Source organism: Brachyistius frenatus, unplaced genomic scaffold, assembly GCF_029030835.1.
Source record: "Brachyistius frenatus isolate BFR_SWC_R1_liver_20210118 unplaced genomic scaffold, ASM2903083v1 Contig_11, whole genome shotgun sequence".
Taxonomy (NCBI): domain Eukaryota; kingdom Metazoa; phylum Chordata; class Actinopteri; family Embiotocidae; genus Brachyistius; species Brachyistius frenatus.
The window spans coordinates 3,282,572-3,303,241 of record NW_027210610.1 but is presented as its reverse complement, the minus strand read 5'-3'; the positions used below and the strand labels follow the sequence as shown (position 1 = coordinate 3,303,241).

General features: G+C 38.9%; 2 protein-coding genes across 2 annotated transcripts; one reads left to right on the top strand and one right to left on the bottom strand.

Moving 5' to 3' along the window:
• Positions 1-7,387: 7,387 nt before the first annotated feature.
• On the bottom strand, positions 7,388-10,856 carry LOC138616960 (stonustoxin subunit beta-like). The gene is made up of 5 exons (XM_069691575.1): positions 10,792-10,856; positions 8,654-8,686; positions 8,479-8,541; positions 8,229-8,371; positions 7,388-7,883 (listed from the first exon to the last, which is right to left on the bottom strand). The coding sequence occupies exons 1-5, from the start codon at positions 10,838-10,840 to the stop codon at positions 7,458-7,460; spliced, it is 714 nt and encodes a 237-aa protein (XP_069547676.1). The 5' UTR covers positions 10,841-10,856; the 3' UTR covers positions 7,388-7,457.
• Positions 10,857-13,299: 2,443 nt separating this feature from the next.
• Positions 13,300-14,774, top strand: LOC138616751 (stonustoxin subunit beta-like). The gene is made up of 4 exons (XM_069691276.1): positions 13,300-13,408; positions 13,959-14,021; positions 14,120-14,262; positions 14,352-14,774. The coding sequence occupies exons 1-4, from the start codon at positions 13,300-13,302 to the stop codon at positions 14,772-14,774; spliced, it is 738 nt and encodes a 245-aa protein (XP_069547377.1).
• The last annotated feature ends 5,896 nt before the right edge of the window (positions 14,775-20,670 follow it).

Below are 20,670 nucleotides of genomic sequence, written 5' to 3'. Positions count from 1 at the left end.
AATTATCACTCTCGATCAAGGCCCAACCATTCAAAGTATTAGGGGTACGGTGAGACAGCTGAGCGCAAAGGCTTAAAGGTTTTGTTTTACTGGCAAACTGATGTCGAGAATAAAGCTGTAATAGATCAGTTTAATTTGACATATCATTCAAGCTTATCATTTGTGCAGCAGATAAGCGTTGAGCCGGATAACAGTGTGACCTTGGGCCAAAAAGGTTATTTCAATAGGTTTAAAAGTAAAAAAAAGAAAAGAAAATCAAGATACCTGAAGTCGCATTAAAATATCAGATGTCTCATTGTCTCATAATTAGTTGGTCTAGACTTGAAAGGTTTCAACAATTAAGCAAAAGCATTTTCCACAGATGGTCGGATCTGATTGAGGTTTCCTGCTGCACTGAGTCAGCGTCTTGTGGAGTTCTCCAAATATTCTCAAGATAGAAAGTGAAATGCGTCCAGTGCAGTCGACTCGCATGCAGAACACAAGAAAAATGGTGCTCCACTAATCCAGCTGTAAGAAAACAGATGTACAGTGCTTTAAAGTGAACGGAATGAGAGCGTTTAAAGTTCTGACAAATATCCAAAAACCTAGACCGAGAAGAAAAGCACTCTGAGGAAAAGTGAGAGCTGATACACAGCAGCGGGCCACTACACATGCCTCCAGAAAGCTGGCCGTACAAGAGAAAGATATCGAAGGCATTTTAAGTGGTATGATAAGAACAGGAGAAGAGTAAAGTCTAAAACTGTTCTCACATGTGAGCAGCCTACTGGCCCCATTGGTTAGTGGCACAATATTTAAATGTGTGAACAGTGTGACGAAAAGTAAATGCTATTGTTGTCTGTATTCCTGCAACCTCGACACAAAACACTGAAGACTACTCAAATAGTAATCATGCCGTCTTATAAATAGCATCTCGCATGTCCAGGCCATTTGGTTTTGACCAGGAAGGTCATGACTTCGGATGGCCAGGATGTCCTGCTCTAACAGGGAACACATCAGTCTGCCGGCAGATATTTGTGGCCCCTCCCTTTTAGCATACACGGCACAATTAGCCTCGGTGACTGACAGCTGCAGGGCTCCTTGGCATCTCCTGTTACACACTCAACAACCTGTGGGGCGCTCTCATGCAGGAAGCAGAGGCACTTGGTTTATGGGAAATATAGTTATTTTTTAACCGTGGACAAATAGCTATTTACATTAACCTGTAATATATGAACCCCAAAAGTAAACAAAAATATATCGTACTGTCGTCATAGCACGGTGTCTGGTCACAGTTGAACTTCAGCAGTTATAATGTTACTAATATTGTGTATAAAGTGTAGAAATATTTAAGTGTCTCATTAGAGCTTTATACCCCAGGTTTGGCGTCATATGAGATTGGCCCTCAGATACCTTGGTATGCCTGAGAATAATCTTCAGATCAGTTTGGCTGAAAATGGAAAGACAGAAGTGGTATAAAAACAAAAAATAGTAATAACACAATAAAACCAAAAACTGAAATTCTTCTTGATATTGTATGTCCAAACAGATTTTTTTTTTTTTTTTTTTTTTTTTTAAACTCTGAAATGACAGTCAAAAATAACTTTGTTACTACACAACCAGCTTTGGTAACTGACAGTTGCATGGCTATTATCATCCTGTTACATGCTCTCATGCAGGAAGCAACAATGGTTTTGGCTCTTGTAAACTGTAGTTCTTTTTGATCACAGACAAATGTTGGCATCATATCATACCACAGATTAAAATTAATTTCACAATAATTAGTTTGTTTATTATACTTTACGTGTTAATATGATTACTTATTTCTTCAATCGCCTAATTATTGATCTGATATTGAAAAATGTGGAGTTCCAAAGTAATGCTGACCGTATAATGATATTCTTACAAACAGATACACAAATTATCTATGTAAAATAACTTCAATCTTTTGTTTTCTTCTCTGGAAACCATTTTTTCAAGATTATAATCCTTGTAATTATTTTTGGTGTGATTGATTAGTTGAATTAGTCAATATCACATATTAGTTAATTTCACAGTGTAATGTGATATTATAGAAAATGTGAATATTTTGAATATTTCACATTTAGGAAATTCATGATTCATCCTGACTATTAATTGAACATGACTTTGATCTGTCTACATCTTGTAATAGCTTTTTATTTTATTTTATTGTATTCCAAATGCAACTTAAATACAGGGATGCATATATGATCCATTTCAGCATGCACACAGTCTTTAGTGTGTATAAAATGTCTTGTGTACTGATGGGAAGAATCCAGCAGGTGACACTGTTTGATAACTCTAGTCACATCTGGCTTTTAATGTCAGTTTTGATCAAAATGACTCATATCAGTATATACTATATAGTATATGATAAAGATGTCCAGAAAAGCTTTGCTATGTTATTATGGTATAGTTTAATAGTTATATAGATGGTAGTGTCAACATATCTGTCTTGTAATGCTTCATTTTAGACAGAAGATGATGCTGTCAACTTTTACAATGAAGAACACCACTCGCCATCAAAAACGGTTGGTCACAGGAGAACCAACAACCCATAATGACACCGTTTTCAGTGATTAAGGAATTCGTCATAGCTTTAAGATGGTAAAAGTGGGAACACAACAGTCTAACTACAATCAGTACCTCATGGTTGTATGCCTCAACCAACTAAGTTTACATCCATGTTTGGCCAGAGTTATGTAATCTATGTAGTAGACTTTTAAGGAATTTGGCCAGTAAAACTGATCCGGATAGAACATAAAGTTGTAGCAATGACAGAAGACAATACTTCAAATATGGATGTTGTTGCAAAGAAGCTGCACCTTCTAAAATGTACATGCCTCACACGCATTCAACAGCACAGATGATCTATACAGTCATCACAGTTTCACGGTGGACACCCAGGATTATTCAGTCAATTTCTGACCAAATGTGAAATATGGTCACCGTCTCCCTTTCTGTTCCCAAATTATAGTGTTGACTAATGCCTAGAAAATAGTTTTTGCGGAACATCATGTTGTCACTAGTTTATTTGACCTTTGTTCCCCAAATTCTAATCAATTCTTCTATGAACCCCAATTAACAAATCTGCCAAATTTGAAAAAAAAAAAAAAAAAAAAATCCTCTGAAGGTCTTCCTCAGATATTGCATTCACAAGAATGGGGAAAAAAAAGGAAAGGCACAGTGACCTTTGACCTCTGAACACCAAATTCTAATCATTTCATCCTTGAGTCCAAGTAACAGTTTGTGCCAAGTTGTAAAATAAATGCTGTTAAATATTGTCTCTCTCGGTTAAAGGCACAATCCGTCACCCAAAAGCAAACACTGGGCCTCTTACCTGAGTATGTTGTTACATAACATTGTAACCAGCTCTTTATTTTTCAGTTCAGACATACTGTAAATCTTGATACAAATAACTCAATTTAAAATGTACACATAGTATTTTACCGAGTAATGTTTATACAATTTATGAAAACAAGCCTGTATTTTAAATCATGGTTTTCAAAACACAAAAAAAGCTTTTGGAAAATTAGAAATACTTCCAACTCATTGGTAATGTGAGTGAATGAACCTGAAATATGTTTAGATACCCCACTGCACAGGAACGGCACAGTTACTTGGGCCCATAAAACCTTATAAACAGGCATTTCCCATTTTACTTTGTGAGTTTCATAACTTATGGTCTACTATTAAACATTTTGTCCAGTGACTAAGTATAAGAAAACACTATATTTATAGTTATACTGGCTACTATGAAAAAGCTGCTCAAAGTAATACTGTAATACAATTTGAACAGAATGAGTTTTATTCTTTGAATCTAAAATTTGTATTTACATTAAATGTATACATACATTGGGAAAGAAAGAGAGAGAGAGAGCAATATGTAACCGATGTTCCCACCAGCCCATGTTAGACTTTATGCAGTTTGAATGTGGGCCAGGAGCAACATGACAGTAAATCTGTCGGGAGCAATAGTGCCAGGATAAATGAGTGCTGCATACCATTGATAGGGTGGTGTTGGACCAGGTGGGAATGATATCATGGGAGCACATTTAGAAGCAGCTACTGACCACAGCTTGTTCAAGCCACTGAATACAAGTGTTTACACGATACTCATAAATTCTATTTGAGGAGACGAAGCGGACACGAAGACCTCAGAGAAAAACTCAGGTTTTTAATCACTTGTGTTTATTGTTTGCAAAACATGTGCACACTGCGGCATTAAATGAAATGTTGGACAACCCCACTCCCTCTCAACCTATATGTCAGCCTATACGTGTCACTCATATTGCTTTTACCACGTTACCCCAGGGCACAAGGTTAGAGTTACCACTCGCTGACATGCCTCGCATTGGCTCACACATGAAAACATTTGGAGCGGTGTCTCTCTGGACGAGATTATTCTCAGATTGTGGTCTCCGGTTTAGTTTTCTTTAGTCAGCAATGGATGTTTGTACCTGTCATGTAGGTTTAACTGTGCAGATTACTGACTGTAAATTTTCACATACAAAGGAGCCACCGCATAAATCCCTTTCTGATGACAGGCGTACGTCTGAGTCAGTAAACAGTTTTGTGCTGACAGGACTTATAACCAATGTAATATCTATTGTTACAGCAAAACAAGCTTTTTTTTGGGTAACATTTAGATGAAAAATTAGATGGATGATACGTTTTTTGAGTTTTGTCACAAAAATTTCATTTAATTTAAAAAAAACAAAAACATTCTTAAATAGCCCCCATTCTGTTTAGGTTCATATATATATCTGCTAACTACTAAAAAAAAAAAAAAAGTTTTTATATTGCTATCCAATTTCCCCAAAGCTTGTAAAAAATTATGTATAGTATTTACTGTGGAACACATCTCAACTGTTGTTAGCATGAATGTTGTTTTACACAGCTAGACGAGCTGAAGTGTCCTTGGGCAAGACACTGAACCCCAAGTTGCCCCATGTATTGTCATTAGTATGCAAGTGTGTATGTGAATGGGTCAATGAAAAACAAACATTGTAAAGTGCTAATAATCCTCTATGGTAAAATGGTGCTCTATGAGAACAGTCCATTCACCATTTATTATAATGAAATAATCCTGTTTTATAGCCAGCTGACTCTAGTTGTTGTGGATGAACATTTGCCTTAATTGAGGAATTTAGAAGCTACTTAACTGCTTCACAGCTTAATCTGCGGTCTAAGAGCATAACTTCTTAAGATTAATTCATTCATTTATGAGTCTTTAAATGATGGGAATGAGAAGCATGTAAGGAAATGTATAAAGTATATATATTACAAAAAAAAAAAAAAACATTATTTTTTAATACACATCATTTAATTTTGACCTACTTAGGTCAGAGTGTTGGTGATAATGAAATATGCAGCAAAGGCCTCATGTATGGTCTTCCTCCAAAGCTATATCAGACAGACGTGACTTTCATTGTACAGTATGAAGGACAAATTACAGCAGTTAAAATGTCTGCGATACTGCCGGCTCACTGGGGCTCCTCATGACGCTTGTTAAACGAGGTTGTGTGATGCACCAGGCCTGCGCTGTTTTGCATTTGTCGGTGTGCCCCATATAAATTCCTGTAAAGCTCAGGCTTTAGGTGTGAAAGCAGCAGGAGTTGGGGCCCATCTGTCAAAGCACGAAAGTGATCTTCAAGGTGGAGCATCTCGCATATCAAAGTGAGACCGCTGAACCCAGAGGGAGGCACTTCTCACTCCTTTACTTTGCCAAATCTGAAGGGGATGGGTGTCATGTGTACTTTACGTTGTATGTGTAATCTTACTCATTAGAGAATGAGTAGTTTCATTTTAACATTCCATATTAACATTCATTTATTGTAATAAATACCTGATTCATATTAATATATGTTCATTAATATTCAAAGTGATGCTATAAAAGTAAACAAAAATAAATGTTCTCTAAACCCATTAATTATTTAGACTCAAAAGAGAACCATGTGTGCAAAAGTGGGTGTGTTTAAAAATAAAAATAAAAAATAAAAATGTAATTCAGTGGATTCCAATATTGTCAATGTCCATGGTATAATGCCAGGCTCACACACCCGTCAGTCGACCACAGCATACTGTCTCAGTGCCATGATTTGCCTTGCCAGGGCATTCAGAATTCCTCGGTTAGGTTTAGCTATAAGAAAAACTACTTGGTTAGGGTTTGCTAGAGATTTCTTTAAACAGATCCAATTTCTCACAGACTTGAAACAGTGGTCTTGCTAGGTGAAACTCCTGTGGCCTGTACTACAAAGCAGGTTCAACATACCCAGGGTATCTTTCTGCTTTTTGGCTTAACTAAGCCTGACAAACAACATCACGCTGTGGCTATGCATTCGTTAAGCACACCCCGGTTTTCCCAATCCAGCTATGCGTGCGGTAGGCATAAAAAGGGGCTGGGTTTGTAGCACATGACCGATCTATTTCTCTCGTATGAAAATCGTCTGGGAAAGACCAAGACGTTTGTTGGTGTCTGAACACTCAGCCCTCCACAGAAACTATCAGACTACTCAGCCCCACAGGATTTTCTTTGGTGATGCCATTTTCCAAGAGAATTGATTGGTCAGGAGGTGGCACTTGGTACATTTTGATCTGTTGTCCCAAAGTTAAACTGCTTCAGAGGTGGCTGAGGCGAACCTAAACATGACACTGACACGGTATTGTGTAATGGGCCGATGGATGTATTGCATGCGTTGGCGTGAGGCCGGGCTGAATATTACTATGTGGGTAGTATGTAATGCTCAGAGCCGTTCTTAATGGAATGAAAATGTGAACTTATAAACTACAGTTAGTCAAACAAACACCTTGCCAGTGTACTTTATTTAATTTTAGTACATTCATAGATGTCCAGCACTACTTTGTGCATATTTTTGCTGTCCTCATCATATATTAATATTGAGAATAACAAAAAAGAAGAAAACGTATCATACTGTTTTATTATTTATTCAAACTTTACAGATTTAACATTCTACATACACTCATATCAAACTATTTAAGTTTGTACATTCTCAGCAAACAATAACAACGGAGGAATAAAAATACATATAAATATACGAGTATAAACCTTGAGTGGTCCGGTGGTTTCAGGAAAGTTCAGAGAGTGGGCGGTCAAAGGTGAATCCCAACTGAATCCCTCCCTGATAGCACTTTGTTCCCTTCAATGAAATGTACAAACTCTTTAAATGTCTGCCTTAGAGATAATGCATATAAGACATTTATCTACATTATATATGTGTGCTGATGTTTAATTGGCAGATGAAATGTGCATAGGATTCATGTCATTCTGCGCTATGTTGGTAAAAGTTCCATAGACAAGGTCGACTCGCGTTAAATGACCACGTGTCCAGTCATTTTGTGTTCAAAGCTGCCATATTGGCAGCTGTTTTACAATAGGATTCACTCCAGCCAGAGCTCTGCTGACATTTAGATATAATTTATAATGTTGACTCAGTCCTTTATTCCTCATTCTTTATGATCAAACAGTTAGACTGTGTCCCCACCCAGAAACCTGGTATCATTTTCTCCTTAAAGGAGCCCTTAATCTGCTGCAAAAGCTTCACCTCCATTACACCTGTGCCCTCCTCTCCCTCCTTCACCTCCTCCACTGCATAGAAATTAAGGATACCAGCAGGTTGGTCGAGATATACACCTATTGTGGAGCACTGAGGGATATTGATCTCCATGCTTTTTTCATTGTGCCAGGCATGATAGCTGGAACCACTCCACCCGAGCCCCCAGGACTCCTCGTTCTCTCCCAGGCCACAGGCTCCTTCACCGTTTCTCCTTGCTGCTCCTTCGTATGCCACTCCGACCACCACCCATCCTGAATACTCCACCTCCCAGTAGCCGCGGAAGCCCAGGATGCCTTCTTTGCACAGAACCTTTAGGAACGCAGATGAGAATGTCAGCGTGAATCAGTAATCCAACATAACCTGTGATTTATTGTAGCTGACACTGAGGAGAATTAAGAGTGGCCTTGCTTTTTCCAGTTAGCAACTCTTAACCAGTTGGCTTAGGGTTTAAATAAACTCAGGGGGCCTCTGGTACATAATACTGTTGCTTGTGTTTTACAGTCATATCAGACTCCACCTGCTATGGCATGGCGATGAGTTCACGGCACTCTGATCTCCCTTTAAACCATCTCGCAGATGATAAATCAGGAGAAAATAAATTTTAAACGCTGTAATTATACACCAAAGTTATATAAACACATCTTCGCACTCTACCTGTGGTGCATACTCGTATCTCTCAGGTCTGTCCAAGACGGGACAAGTGACTTCATCTGTCATACGGGCCACTTTAGCGCCGCCCTCTGTGATCCACAGCACCTTGTTGGCTGTCTTGTCATCCAAGGACAAGTTAATCCAGTCTGGGGGAAAAAAAACCCAAAAAAACAGGAATAAATATTTATTTAACAGATGATCATGCTTGGACCAAATGGTGAAAAGAGATTTCAAATATAAGAGACATTCTTACATTTGATGAGATCTGCTCTGCATTGGGGTTCAGGGATATTTGGCTCGTAGGCTGGGATCTTCTCTGAGGGGTAAAGTGACAGGAGATAATGAAGAGGTCAGGAAAGCCGTGGGTGCATTAGCATTTACAGTGCAAACATTTAAAAACAAATACTGCAATAATGTGACTGTCTTACCTGTGGGTGTGCTTTCAGCTTTCACGTTTTTGCCTGAAAAAAAAAAAAAAATCAATATTATTTTCAGCAGAGCAATCTATATTAAGACCGGCAGTCTTGAATGTCATAAATACTGTATGCAATGGCAGGCGTCAGGTGTGTCAACAGATGGTGAAGTGAGCCGCTGCAAAAAAGTGTATACTTAGAAAACCATCTGCCTCTGTCAGATCATCACATCAACAACTGCATGCTTTCTGGAGCCAGTGGTTGATTCATGCCCGGGAGTTGGAATTACCAAGACACCTCACATGCTATAGGGTTGGCTACAGTCACACTACAGCGCTCAGCATGAAGCTCAGAGCAGATTATCAGATGAGAAGAGGGGACATGATCTGTTTGTAAAGTCAGATAAGTTAGAGATGCAGATCCAATGCTCGCCTGGAGATTTTCAGGGTCAAGATCATCCAAGAAGTTACCAGTTGCATTTGAAAGTTTGTCTCAAAGAAGCCGTATTAAAGGAGAGTTTATGTGCAGACAATGAATAATAACAAATTCAGCATAGTTGTCCCTGAAATTATTAAAGCAGACAGGTTTATAGCAATAGAGATGGAAAATAATTAAAAGCCTGCCAGTATTTAGATTTCAAATTAAGTTTGACAACCGGCAGCCGTGTTGTTTCAAAACTTCCCTTGAAGTAGTGGCTGATTAATTCTTCTTACATATCAGTCCTAGCCCTGAGGCCAGTTTCATAAGTAATACTGTGGTATCATATACGCATTCAGTCTCCAGTTGTTTTATTTTATTTTCTTGTTGAGGAGACACTTAATCCTTACATCATTAAGATGTCAGCAGAGACAAACATAGTAATGTGATTTATTTTTACCAACAAGCAACACCACCTTCAAAAGAAACTACCTGTTTCCTTCACACATGAAACCACCTCAGAATATTAAGAATTAACAAAATGCCTCAACTTATTGCAGGTTTTGTGCGCCAGTGTTGAGACTGAGAGTTCAAGGAGAGTCTGCGCTCAGCCGGTGCATGTAAATCTGCCTGTCATCATTATCCACATTTTTCAAATTTAACGGTTATTTTTACATGATGCAATATGTGTACCACGTCTGCATTAGCTGAGATTTATCTCTCTGTTGACAGCAGTCTGAAAGACACGATACGCGAGAATGCTAAGCCACCTGTCTCGATATAGCATGAGGTGATAAAATGAACTGCTTTGTCTGGCCTCATTACAACCCAACACCATACCTAACATTTAAGCTAAAGACCAGCGGCCACCCCTTGTTACAATCAGTGTGAGGCTTGTTAGTCAATTGGTTTTGGTATTTGACAGAATATTTTTGATTATAAGAGACTCATTACTTGATCTGTTTCCATGGTAATAACGTTTACATTAGGTGTGTAAAGATGATTATTTTTTTATTATTATAAAAGTTCTTAGTTTTGAGTGGGAAAGTTGCTGGATTCCATTCATTAGAGAGCCCACAGTTAGATTGAGTTATACTGACAAAAAACTGCTAACTTTTCAGCAACTTTTGCAGGGTCATATGAGTTTACATCTGTTAACACTTAGATTACTTGTATTGCTTTCATCATGATAACACTGTATGTTCAGTACAGGCTGATGCTCACAATCCGACTGAATGTCACTCATTTTCAGGACCAGGCGTTATGCTGTACATACAGCGTGTTAAATGCATACAGCACAGCGTGTTAAATCTTTTTTTAATGCAGACGATGTTGACACTTGCAGACCCTTGCTCGCAGGCAATAAAACCATTATACAGCCCTCATAATGACAAGCATGAAATCACTCAGTGAATTATTGCGTTTTCTACCCAGACATAAACTCTAGTGACCCGTTTACTCAGAATCTGCCGCGGAGGATAATAAAACCCTTAATGCCGCAGATACAGCGCGGTTATTAAATCAGCACATTTAAAGGATTGCTGCTGTATTAGATGCATCAACCAATGTGTGGTGCAATATTATTTAAAGGTTTAATTTGAGAGATAAACTCTAAAATATTCACAAAAAAAACTATAAAGAATTTGTAAAAAAAAGAAATATTGCACTTTTTCAGGATAAACTATATCATAAATTAATTATTCTCAATAGTGTGACATGCAGAAAATAAAGTTCACCTTTATCTGTCTTCCGGGTGTCAGAAATGATCCTGTTGGTGGTCAGCATCTTGATACCAGCTTGAGATCGGACTAACGGTCTAAGCTGCTGCAGTGTCGAGGCCTGATGTCACTCGTCCCTCTGAGTATGATGAATCTCCGTCAGCTCCACTGTCTGAAAGCTTAATGCTGCTCTTATATACCTGAAATGCAGGACAAAGGTGAAGGAGTCATCGTTGGCGGCGTGAATGTGAGCGTGAGGAAAAACTTGCCAATAGAAAACAGGGGGAGGCCGGAGGTTTGTAATCGGATCCGTGTAGGTATGTTTTTCCTTAAAAAGGTCAGGTGGATACTTCAGTGTCTGTGCGACACCCCGTTACCAAGTAAACCCCGCCCCACTCTCAGTATCACGACCTGACCTAACCAAGGAATTCTGGTGTACAGTATCTAAACACTCATCAACATCTACACACACACACACACACACACACACACACACACACACACACACACACACACACACACACACACACACACACACACACACACACACACACACACACACACACACACACACACACACACACACACACACTAATTTACAGTATGCAGCTGCAGAGATTTAGTGGCAATTTCAAAAACAATAAATTAGTCTGAAATATTTTCCCTCTTTAAAGTATACATTTTAGAAGCTTTTGTTCATGCTGCTGTATATATATCTTAAGTTAAGTGCATATCACATTTTGCCTGGTTAAACTTAACCTTAGAAATATTCTATCAAGAAATGATTTCTTACAAAGAAATACTTAAAATGTCTTTATTAAGTGATCATATTTAAGTACAGTACAAGTACACACAAACTTGAAAAAAAAAGCTATATTACATTGATTTGCAATTTTTTTTTTAAATTCATTTCACAATAAAACACTTATATAACATGTATAGCACTAGACATATTTGCAAACATTCAACATTCTGGTAATTTGGTTTACTGATGGTTAAAAGATAAATTAATACATTTTACTATATAACATCTGATAATCATAGATGATAAAAGAAATTCAAATTTCATGTGCACATATACAGTGCAGTTTAACCTAAATACTGCAACTGGGGTCACTTGACTGGATGTTGCTTGGCATCATACCAGACTTAACAATATTCTAGCCCTGCATTATCACATCAACCGTTTACCATCACAAATGTCTGCATACATAGGGACTGGGTTGAAAGAAAAAGCATGTCGCGGGTCGTAAAACCTTTCTTGTGATCAGCTCTCCAGTCTCTGCATGTCTGAGGTGTTTACTGTAGCCAGCACTCCACCAAACTTCCTGTCAAGGCTGGCTCGTCCCTCTTGTGTTCCAGCCTGCCCAAGCAGATGACTGGCTGGCCAGGCACTGATGGCAGTGCAAATGACATAATAAACAATACATACGAGAAACTTTAGCATCAGAATTGTCCCAGAAAGGGAATCTTTAAAAAGGAGCGGGGAATGTGTATAATGGGTTTAAGGTGTATCTGAGTTCGTCCAATTCTCCTCTCACAAAAGCATTATGAACCAGAGGTGACAGGCTTCTGAAACAGAGTTTAGAGACCAAGATCTCTGCCAGAACACTTTAGTTCTTTAAGATATAGTACAGGACTTTTACATACAAATGAAGGTCCAACACACAAACAAATTCACACCATGCTCATTAAGTCTATTGCAACCAGGTACATCTCTCTGTATTTAAAAATATTGAGTTTTTAAATCTGCTGTCTGGTGAGACATTCCCGTGCTGGCCAGAAGAATGCATATTGGGCATACTTTATGAGCAGAGAATGTGCACCAGAGACTTCAGCTGGCTAACTTTTAGTTGGTCTCATTCTGATATTGAAACAAATAATTTCGTGGAGCATGTGATGAACAAATTATCTACCATTTTAAAGATGCAACACAACCAAAGGAGTGGCAAAGCCTGATATAAACATGTTGCCAGAAAGGGGAGACAAAAGTTCCTCACCACAGGTTTAGCCTTTCAGAGAGTCTTTAAGTCTAAATATCTTACAGTAAGATAGAAAAATATTTTGTAAGGATTGTATCTTTACCTTACGGTACTCCTCTTTAAAAGCACACAATATTGATAAACTCCAAATGAAACCCTCACTGAACCAAATCCTGTTCCTTCCATCACCATTTCTAAAAGGTCGGTTAATCCACTCGTACGCCCTCCCTCTGTTTGGCACAGGACCTCCAAATTTCTGAACAGGTGTCAATTTCCAAGATGTGTGTTTGATTGCAAAAAGATAACAGGATAATCGTAAGAAGAAATTTGGAGCTACTCGGATAAATATGGGTCAGGAGGTCAGGTGTGGGCACTGATGTCCATGTCCTCGTTTGGCAGGATCTGTGGCACGCCCATTAGTGAGCTCATTATCTCTACATACCTTACCAAAATTTATCTTAGGGAGCCCCAGGGGCCCCCCGAAACGTTTAATACCCCCTTTCCTGGAGGTATAAAAATAATCCATTTGCATCATCGTGGCAGTATGCCGCTGACAGACACCGACATTCAGGAAACCTCTACAGGACAAGAAGCGATAAAGATGCCAACCAGTGCTCCCAGTACGATAATTCTGCCTCCAGCCGGCAGACTTGGTGAGTAAACTCCCTTTTAGGTTCTCCGTAGATGATGCTCTATAATGAAAAAAAAAAAAAATCTAAAAGTACATAAGTAAGTGGTGGCAGTGAAAACACATTTATGAAGATTTAGCCTGATTTTCTGTTATTAAATATTTACTTGTGACTTTTGTTGTTTAGATTTGTTTTCTATAGTGTTTAAGTGGGAAGAGTTATCAGGCCAGTTCTTCTGAACAGATTGTATACATTGTTACAACAATTTTCTTATATTTAAACTTAAAAACCAAAGTATTTGGTGAAAACAAAACAACTCACAGGGACAAAATCCAAACATAAGGCTTCTCCTAAAGTTTCGTTTTTTAAAGTACATAATGGAAAATATATTGCTTTCGTACACTCTTTCGTACACTTTTTAAAGTACATAATGGAAAATATATTGCTTTCGTACACTCTTTAAACATGGGTTATTTCTATTACATTATATTATTTCTATTATATCTATCATGTTTTCATAATTTTGCAATCACTGTCAGCTTGCCTTTATAATGGGACTTTTCTCGTCACTCAGAAAATATCCCCGTCTACGAGCCCAACATCCCTGAGCCCACTTGCAGAGCTGATCTTCTAAAATGTAAGAACGATCATTGAAATCTGCTTTATTCTGCCACACTTTCCCCCTCTACTCCAAAAATATGTCGTTGCTCGCTATAAATTTTCCACATCTCGCAGACTGGATCAACTTTTCCCTGGATGATAAGACAGCCAATAAGATGCTGTGGATCACAGACAGTGGGTCTAAAGTGTCACACATGACTGATAATGTCACTTGCCCTGTGCTGGATAGACCGGAGAGATATGAGCACGTCCCACAGGTCGGTATAGGTCTCTAACTGTTGTCACATATCCACTTATGTACTATTGTTTTTAAGCCCAGCTAACTGTAGCCTTTTTTCTCTTTAAGGTCCTTTGCAAAGAAGGCATCCTGGGCTTCAGAGGTTACTGGGAGGTAAAATATTCAGGATGGGTGGTTGTCGGAGTTGCCTATGAAGGAGCAGGGAGGAGGGGAAGCGACGGAACCTGCGGGCTGGGGGAAAACGAACAGTCCTGGGGTCTTGGGTGGGGCGGGTCCCGCTATCAGGTGTGGTTCAATGGAGCTAACAAAGAAGTCTCGGATATTCCCCAGTGCACCACCATCGGCGTGTACCTTGACCACCCAGCTGGTGTCCTCAAATTTTACGCAGTTGAAGGACTGGGAGAGGGGGCCGACGGCTGTAAGGAGGTGCGACTGCTGCAGCACATCAAGAGCTCCTTCAAAGGGAGAATGTTGCCAAGTTTCTGGGTTGGACAAAAGTCTTCATGCTCATTAGCTAAAAACGAGGAGTAAAGAAAAGCATTTTGTATTTTACATTTCCATTTAAACTTCTTTTTCTGTCTTTATTCACTGGTCACATATGCAAAGTCTTTTTGTATAGAATTGCATATGTATTAAGCTGCTACTTAAGTGTCTTGAATAACAAGTTTTAAGTTTTGTCAAAACTGAATGTTAAATGTTGTTTCGTGGTGTCAAATACTTTTCCGGAGCATTGTAAACTATTTATTCTGTACTCACTGGCATATTCTGCACTTTTTAATTTAGAAATATTTGTTTGTGTGATTATTATTATTTTGAAGTTTTATTCCCTGACAATCCATATCATCATTCTTTAAAAGGGTTGAAGACCTTTAACAGAAATTTGATACTAAAGACTGTGAGAATAAATATATTGTATCATTTCTAGTCAGTACACTGCATACGACCTACAGCCACTTCTGCTTCATACAAGTAAAAGTAAATTTGCTACCAAAAGATTAAACCAGTGTAGTGCCTGGGAAGCCAGTGCCATCAAAAATAGTCTTATTTAACTTTTAAAATCCAAATAAATATGCCCTGTACTCAAATCAACCTAAAATTCAGGATACAGGATTCAGCTCATGAAAAACACGGCATGTGAAGAGTGTTTGAGGCAGTTAACCGTCCCTTCAGAAGCTGCGTTAAGAGGGAAGAGAGGGGGAGATACGCGCTTGTACAATAAACTGAATGAGCTTCATATTAGCCGGGGTAGTTTTCATGCTTAATGTTTATGAAAGGACAAACAAGACAGTTTTTTTTTTTTTGCAAAGCTGCATTGCTCTGTGTTATACCCAGGGGATAACTCGTGATTTTTAAATACTAGGTTACAGCGTAGGAACATTAATCCATCAATGTCATGCGACACATTCAAAGTGTACTATACCTCCAGCTGCTCTGGATCTTTCATTCTTCACGGAGCAGGACAGCCAGAGGATTTGACTGCTGACATGAAAGGAGATCCAGGGGAGCAATAAACAAGGTCGCATGTGAGAACATATATAGGGCAAGTGAGGGAGCATGGACGGAGGAGAGGAGCTGATAAAACTGAAAGAAGGCGTAGGCGTAAACTTGATCCTAAGTTTACAGACAATAATTAAAATTCACTTTTTCATGATGGAGTAAAGAGATCAGAAAGGACAGATTTCCACAGGCTGGGTACAAACTTCTTTTGCATTACCTTTTCAAGGCTCAAGGCATGCGGAGATGAGTTAAACTCTCTCAAGTCAAAAGCAATTTAAGAAGTTGATGGCAACCTGAAAGTCTTTTTATGTACGTTGAAGTGATGTTTGAGGTTGTCAGTAGCAACCAAAATTTCAACAAACACTACATTGACTCACAAACAGAACATTGCATTAAATGGTATAAAGTACAATTGTTTTTTTTTATGTCATTATGTGACTCAAGCATAATTTCTGAATTCTATACAACTTCTTTCTTGTCTTTTGTTCAGAAAAGATGTTTTGCAACTAATATACGGCAAAGTGATGAAAAAAGTTTAACTCAATTGAGCGTCAATGACTTTCAACTTCAAAACATTTTCATATTGCAGATCAAAGTGGGACAAATATTGATAGACTTCTGTTCAATTATTTTTTTTTCCCCATTCTACAATTCATATTGTGACTCTGACCAAAACAATGGACATAATCACAAATGTTGGGGCCAATGGTGACTCAGTTTGTTTTCCTCCGAGTGAGATATCGGCCGTGCTCGTCTCCTGTTTAAGAAATACTTTTCTTTGTCTCCATCCACTGGCTCTCACGAGTAACAAGCTTGGGACCCACAGTGGCTCCCTACGGTGTGGTCACATGCACGACATTTATAGTATTTCTGTGTATTTGTATTTGAACAACCACTTCTAAAATTCCCCAAATTGTACGATGATTCTGACGTATCATACTTTTATCGTTTGTTTCCACACAAGTGAAATGCTATATAATTCATTTGGAACCATGTGTGATTATTGATGGTTCCCTAACAATCTCAAAAATGTAAGACAGAAAACTGACCCTGGATTTTCCATTTATAATCCAATCACAGCTCTGCTGACACTTCATTGGGCAGCCACTGTTGTGTTTCACAGCCATAGACAGCATTTAAAGAAGACCTGAAAAAGTGTTTCGGAAGTTTGACACCAAACCATCTTTTTGTGTGAATATATTTACGTTTATTTTGATATACTGTACAAAAATGTACCTTGAACTTAGACACACTTTAGACACCGGGAGTCCCAATTTGTTACCATTGAAACAGACAAATGACTGAGAGAATTACAGAGGCTGAGTGTGTGCAATATAAGGCCTTAGTACCCTCACTGGACACAAAGTAAACAGGCTCACTTCCTTCCGTGGGAGAGCTGGATCAACTTGATCGCATCCTCTTGGTTCATCTTAGGGTTTATCACTTTCGGCAAAAATAAGGGTGCCAGAGAGAGAAAGTTCACCCTGACCGTCAGATTGAAGGTTGAGTGTAAACTAAGTGAATGAAGCGTTGGAACCCAATGCCTCTTCAGCCACAAGGGGGCTATGAACGGCACCTTGTAATGGGTCCTGACAAAATGGAGGAAAGCAAACAACTATCAGATCTCTCTTGAGACTGTTCATCGAAACCTCATCCTGTTATGTGTCGTCTCTGCTGACGCAAATAGGCCATGTCGAACTGAGTCCCTAAGAGGGCAACACTTTCTGGATGAAACCTCCACTCTCCTGGGGAAGACCAGTCCTGGACAGAAAGTCTTTGGCTGAGATACAACCCCCGGAATATTCAGCAAATTGCCCTGCGCAAAACCAGACACAGGAGTTTCTTTGCCACCTGGAAGCAACACGGGGACCTCGTGCCTCTCCGGTGATTCATGTGATACACAGCGGAGGAACTGTCTGTTCTTATCAAGACATGCCTGTCCTGAATGGAGGGGGCCTTCAGAGGAAGGTGAGCCGCTCTCAATTCTAAGACGCTGAAGTGTTCGACACCCCAATGGGGTTTCTACACACTGCCTGACCCAACCTGTCAGGGAGGAGTCTGTGGTTACCACTGTCCTTCTTGACGGAATGATCATGGCAGGGACTCCTTGGAGCAATAGCGCCCTGTCCCTCCACGGGTGTAAAGCTTGAAGACATGTACGTGTCACCTGAAGCTTCACATGCCTGTCCCACCTTGGGTGGCAGTTGAAGGCGTTGAGTCACCTCCGCAGTGGCCGAGCCCAGAGGAGACCCCAAGAAACTGCTGACACTGCAACTGAAATCATGTCCAACAGCATCTGAAACTGGATCATCTCTGCCTGTCAGCCACCTTTGAAGAGGTCCAGGAAAGCTCAAATTTCCATCACCGTCTACGGGGGTGACGGAGCAGGAACTCAGTGGTTGTTTGGCTAGATCTCTCAAACTTTTACACTGTACCCATATTTGTTTACTGCAAATGAAATTATAATAATAAGTATGTATGACACAATTACAGATTATGTAAAGTAATATCAAATACAAAGAGTTCCATTGTAATAAGATACTCCACTATGAAAAGAGAGTTGTAAAACTACCCACTGCGTTCACATCACCAGCTGAGGAGCCAGGATGAAAGTTGTTTTTTTAGAATGTCTTTTTAACATTTACGATGGATGTCACCTGGACGGCAATAGTGAACGTTAAATAGATGTTTAAAAATGGAAGTGGCAAAAACGTTCATTCTGGCCCCTCAGCGGATGTGATTTGAATGTCAGCAAAGACGCTTAATTATAGATGTGTCTGATGGAATAATTTGTAACTTTTATAACCCTAGCCATACTTTGAAATATTGAATCACACGTGGGTCGTAATCAGATGTTCAGATATTGAATGCTTCTTGGACGTACAGCAGAAGTACAACGGTGGGTCCAGACTGCAAGAATCTAAAGTTTTTGAAGAAATTCACGCTATGAAAGCAACTCCATATTTGTTGCTCAATTGAACAATTACCAGAAATATTGTTTCTCACAGTCCCACGGTGTGCAAAATAGAAAGATCAAATAAGAAAAAGTATAAATATGTAACAATAAAAATAGTAAAACAGACAACAACCACAGTGACGCTTAACTGCAATATATGTAAGTATGATGTAGTGCAAATACGGGTCCATAGTGCAAAAGTTCAGACTTTATGGGGCAAGGGAGGGGGGAGGAGGGAGGGCGAGGGGAGTGGACCAACGATGATTAAAAGTTTTATTCAATATGTTGAAGTCCAACCGACCGTGTTACAACCTTATAGTTAAATGTCGCGTTTTACAGGTTACAACACTTTCGGTCTCACTTCACTTGAGTTTTTGCCAGCAACCAGATACAAGATTGTGGTGGAGGGCTAAAACCAGAGGGGGCAGTAAGGTGACTGTATGGATGGATGGATGGATGGATGGATAGAAGAAGAAGAAGAAGAAGAAGAAGAAGAAGAAGAAGAAGAAGAAGAAGAAGAAGAAGAAGAAGAAGAAGGAGATGAGGAGGTCTGTGGACAAACAAACCAAACTACCATCAATGCAGCGGACCAAAGGTGAGTTAGAGACACAGGTGTCTCTTGTGTGCTTGGCTCTACATATAGAAGTCCTCAGTGTTGTGATTCTTGCCTGGATGTTGAACCTCGTGGTTTAAATGAACCGCCACTGGGTGTCTTACCTTAGTTTCCATTTCTCGATCTGTAAAAGTAGAGTATACGGCAACAAGAATGACTTGAAATACAGCATCTTTTATTACAACATCTGCAGCACGGTGTCCTAATAGCAAAAGTAACGAGATTTCAACAACAAAATTAGGTTTTAATTTACAGGGTTGACGTAACAAGTTAAGCAATAATCACACGTGCATGCTTGTCTCGTCAGTCTGCCTAATGTGCTTCTTTACTGAGGCTTTGCATATTCCTTTCTGAATTATAATGTCGGATACGGGAAATCATCATTTAGAAAATGTCAATATATAAATTTAATAGTTTGAATCCAGTGTTGGGTAATAACTAGTTGCATGTAAAGGACTTGAGTAATTGAATTACAAAATGAATGCCATTCTTATAAGTTACAGTTAATAATACAATTTAAGTACTTGAATTACTATCCGAAATATTTGTAATTATAAAGGCTTTGCAACTTTACGCTGCGCAGGAATGCCTTCTGTGTATGTGTAGACAGACTCCATTCATTTGGCATTATACCTACAATTGTGAACCTTATCTTTGATCATTTCTCTTTTTATGAATTGGCCCCATCTCTCATCTGCCAATCAGATCAATGATCAAGGCCATTGCTTGTGTTGTTGGATAAGATGAAGTGGTATTTGAAAAGGATCATTCATGAACCATTGGTTAAAAACTAGGGACTAGTACTCGGCCCATAGCTCTGTCATCTGAATGTAGACTTGGTTTGAGGTTATGGGAACATGTTTCCACCTGAGTCACTTGAGATTTTCACTTGAGAGTAATTAAAATAGTTACATTACATTTTCAAGTGGGAGACTAATAATCTGTGACTGATTACGTTTCAAAAGTATCCTTCCCATCGTTTGCCATTTCGCATTTTGTCTTTTCATGGACACCATTCTTTTGTAATGCCTTTAAAGTTTCTGTGCACTTGAACAAGAATGGAGCCTTTAACTTCTGTGCTACATAATTTATTATGCAAGAAAGGACAATTTGCTTCACATTTATTATTATTATTATTATAATTGTTATTATTATTATTATTTCTTCAAGACGGTCAACCTTAATAGAGATGATTGTAAACATCTTCCTCAGTGAATTAAATGAAATGTCCTCGTACTTCCACAAGATAGAGCCATTGTGTCAGAAATTGATTTAGGTGAAATGTAATGAGAACTTTAGCCAAGAATTATGAATTTTTGGGGGGGCTTTGAATTGCTTAAAATTTTAATTATAGGATTTAA

Excerpts from the sequence above, each read along its gene's own strand:
- LOC138616960 (XM_069691575.1), bottom strand. The coding sequence starts at position 10,840 with ATGCTGACCACCAACAGGATCATTTCTGACACCCGGAAGACAGATAAA. Across the intron at positions 8,687-10,791 it reads CACCCGGAAGACAGATAAAG|GCAAAAACGTGAAAGCTGAA; the intron begins GTGAACTTTATT and ends TTTTTTTTTCAG. Across the intron at positions 8,372-8,478 it reads CAGAGCAGATCTCATCAAAT|ACTGGATTAACTTGTCCTTG; the intron begins GTAAGAATGTCT and ends TTTTTCCCCCAG.
- LOC138616751 (XM_069691276.1), top strand. The coding sequence starts at position 13,300 with ATGCCGCTGACAGACACCGACATTCAGGAAACCTCTACAGGACAAGAA. Across the intron at positions 13,409-13,958 it reads GCCTCCAGCCGGCAGACTTG|AAAATATCCCCGTCTACGAG; the intron begins GTGAGTAAACTC and ends CTCGTCACTCAG. Across the intron at positions 14,022-14,119 it reads CAGAGCTGATCTTCTAAAAT|ACTGGATCAACTTTTCCCTG; the intron begins GTAAGAACGATC and ends CACATCTCGCAG.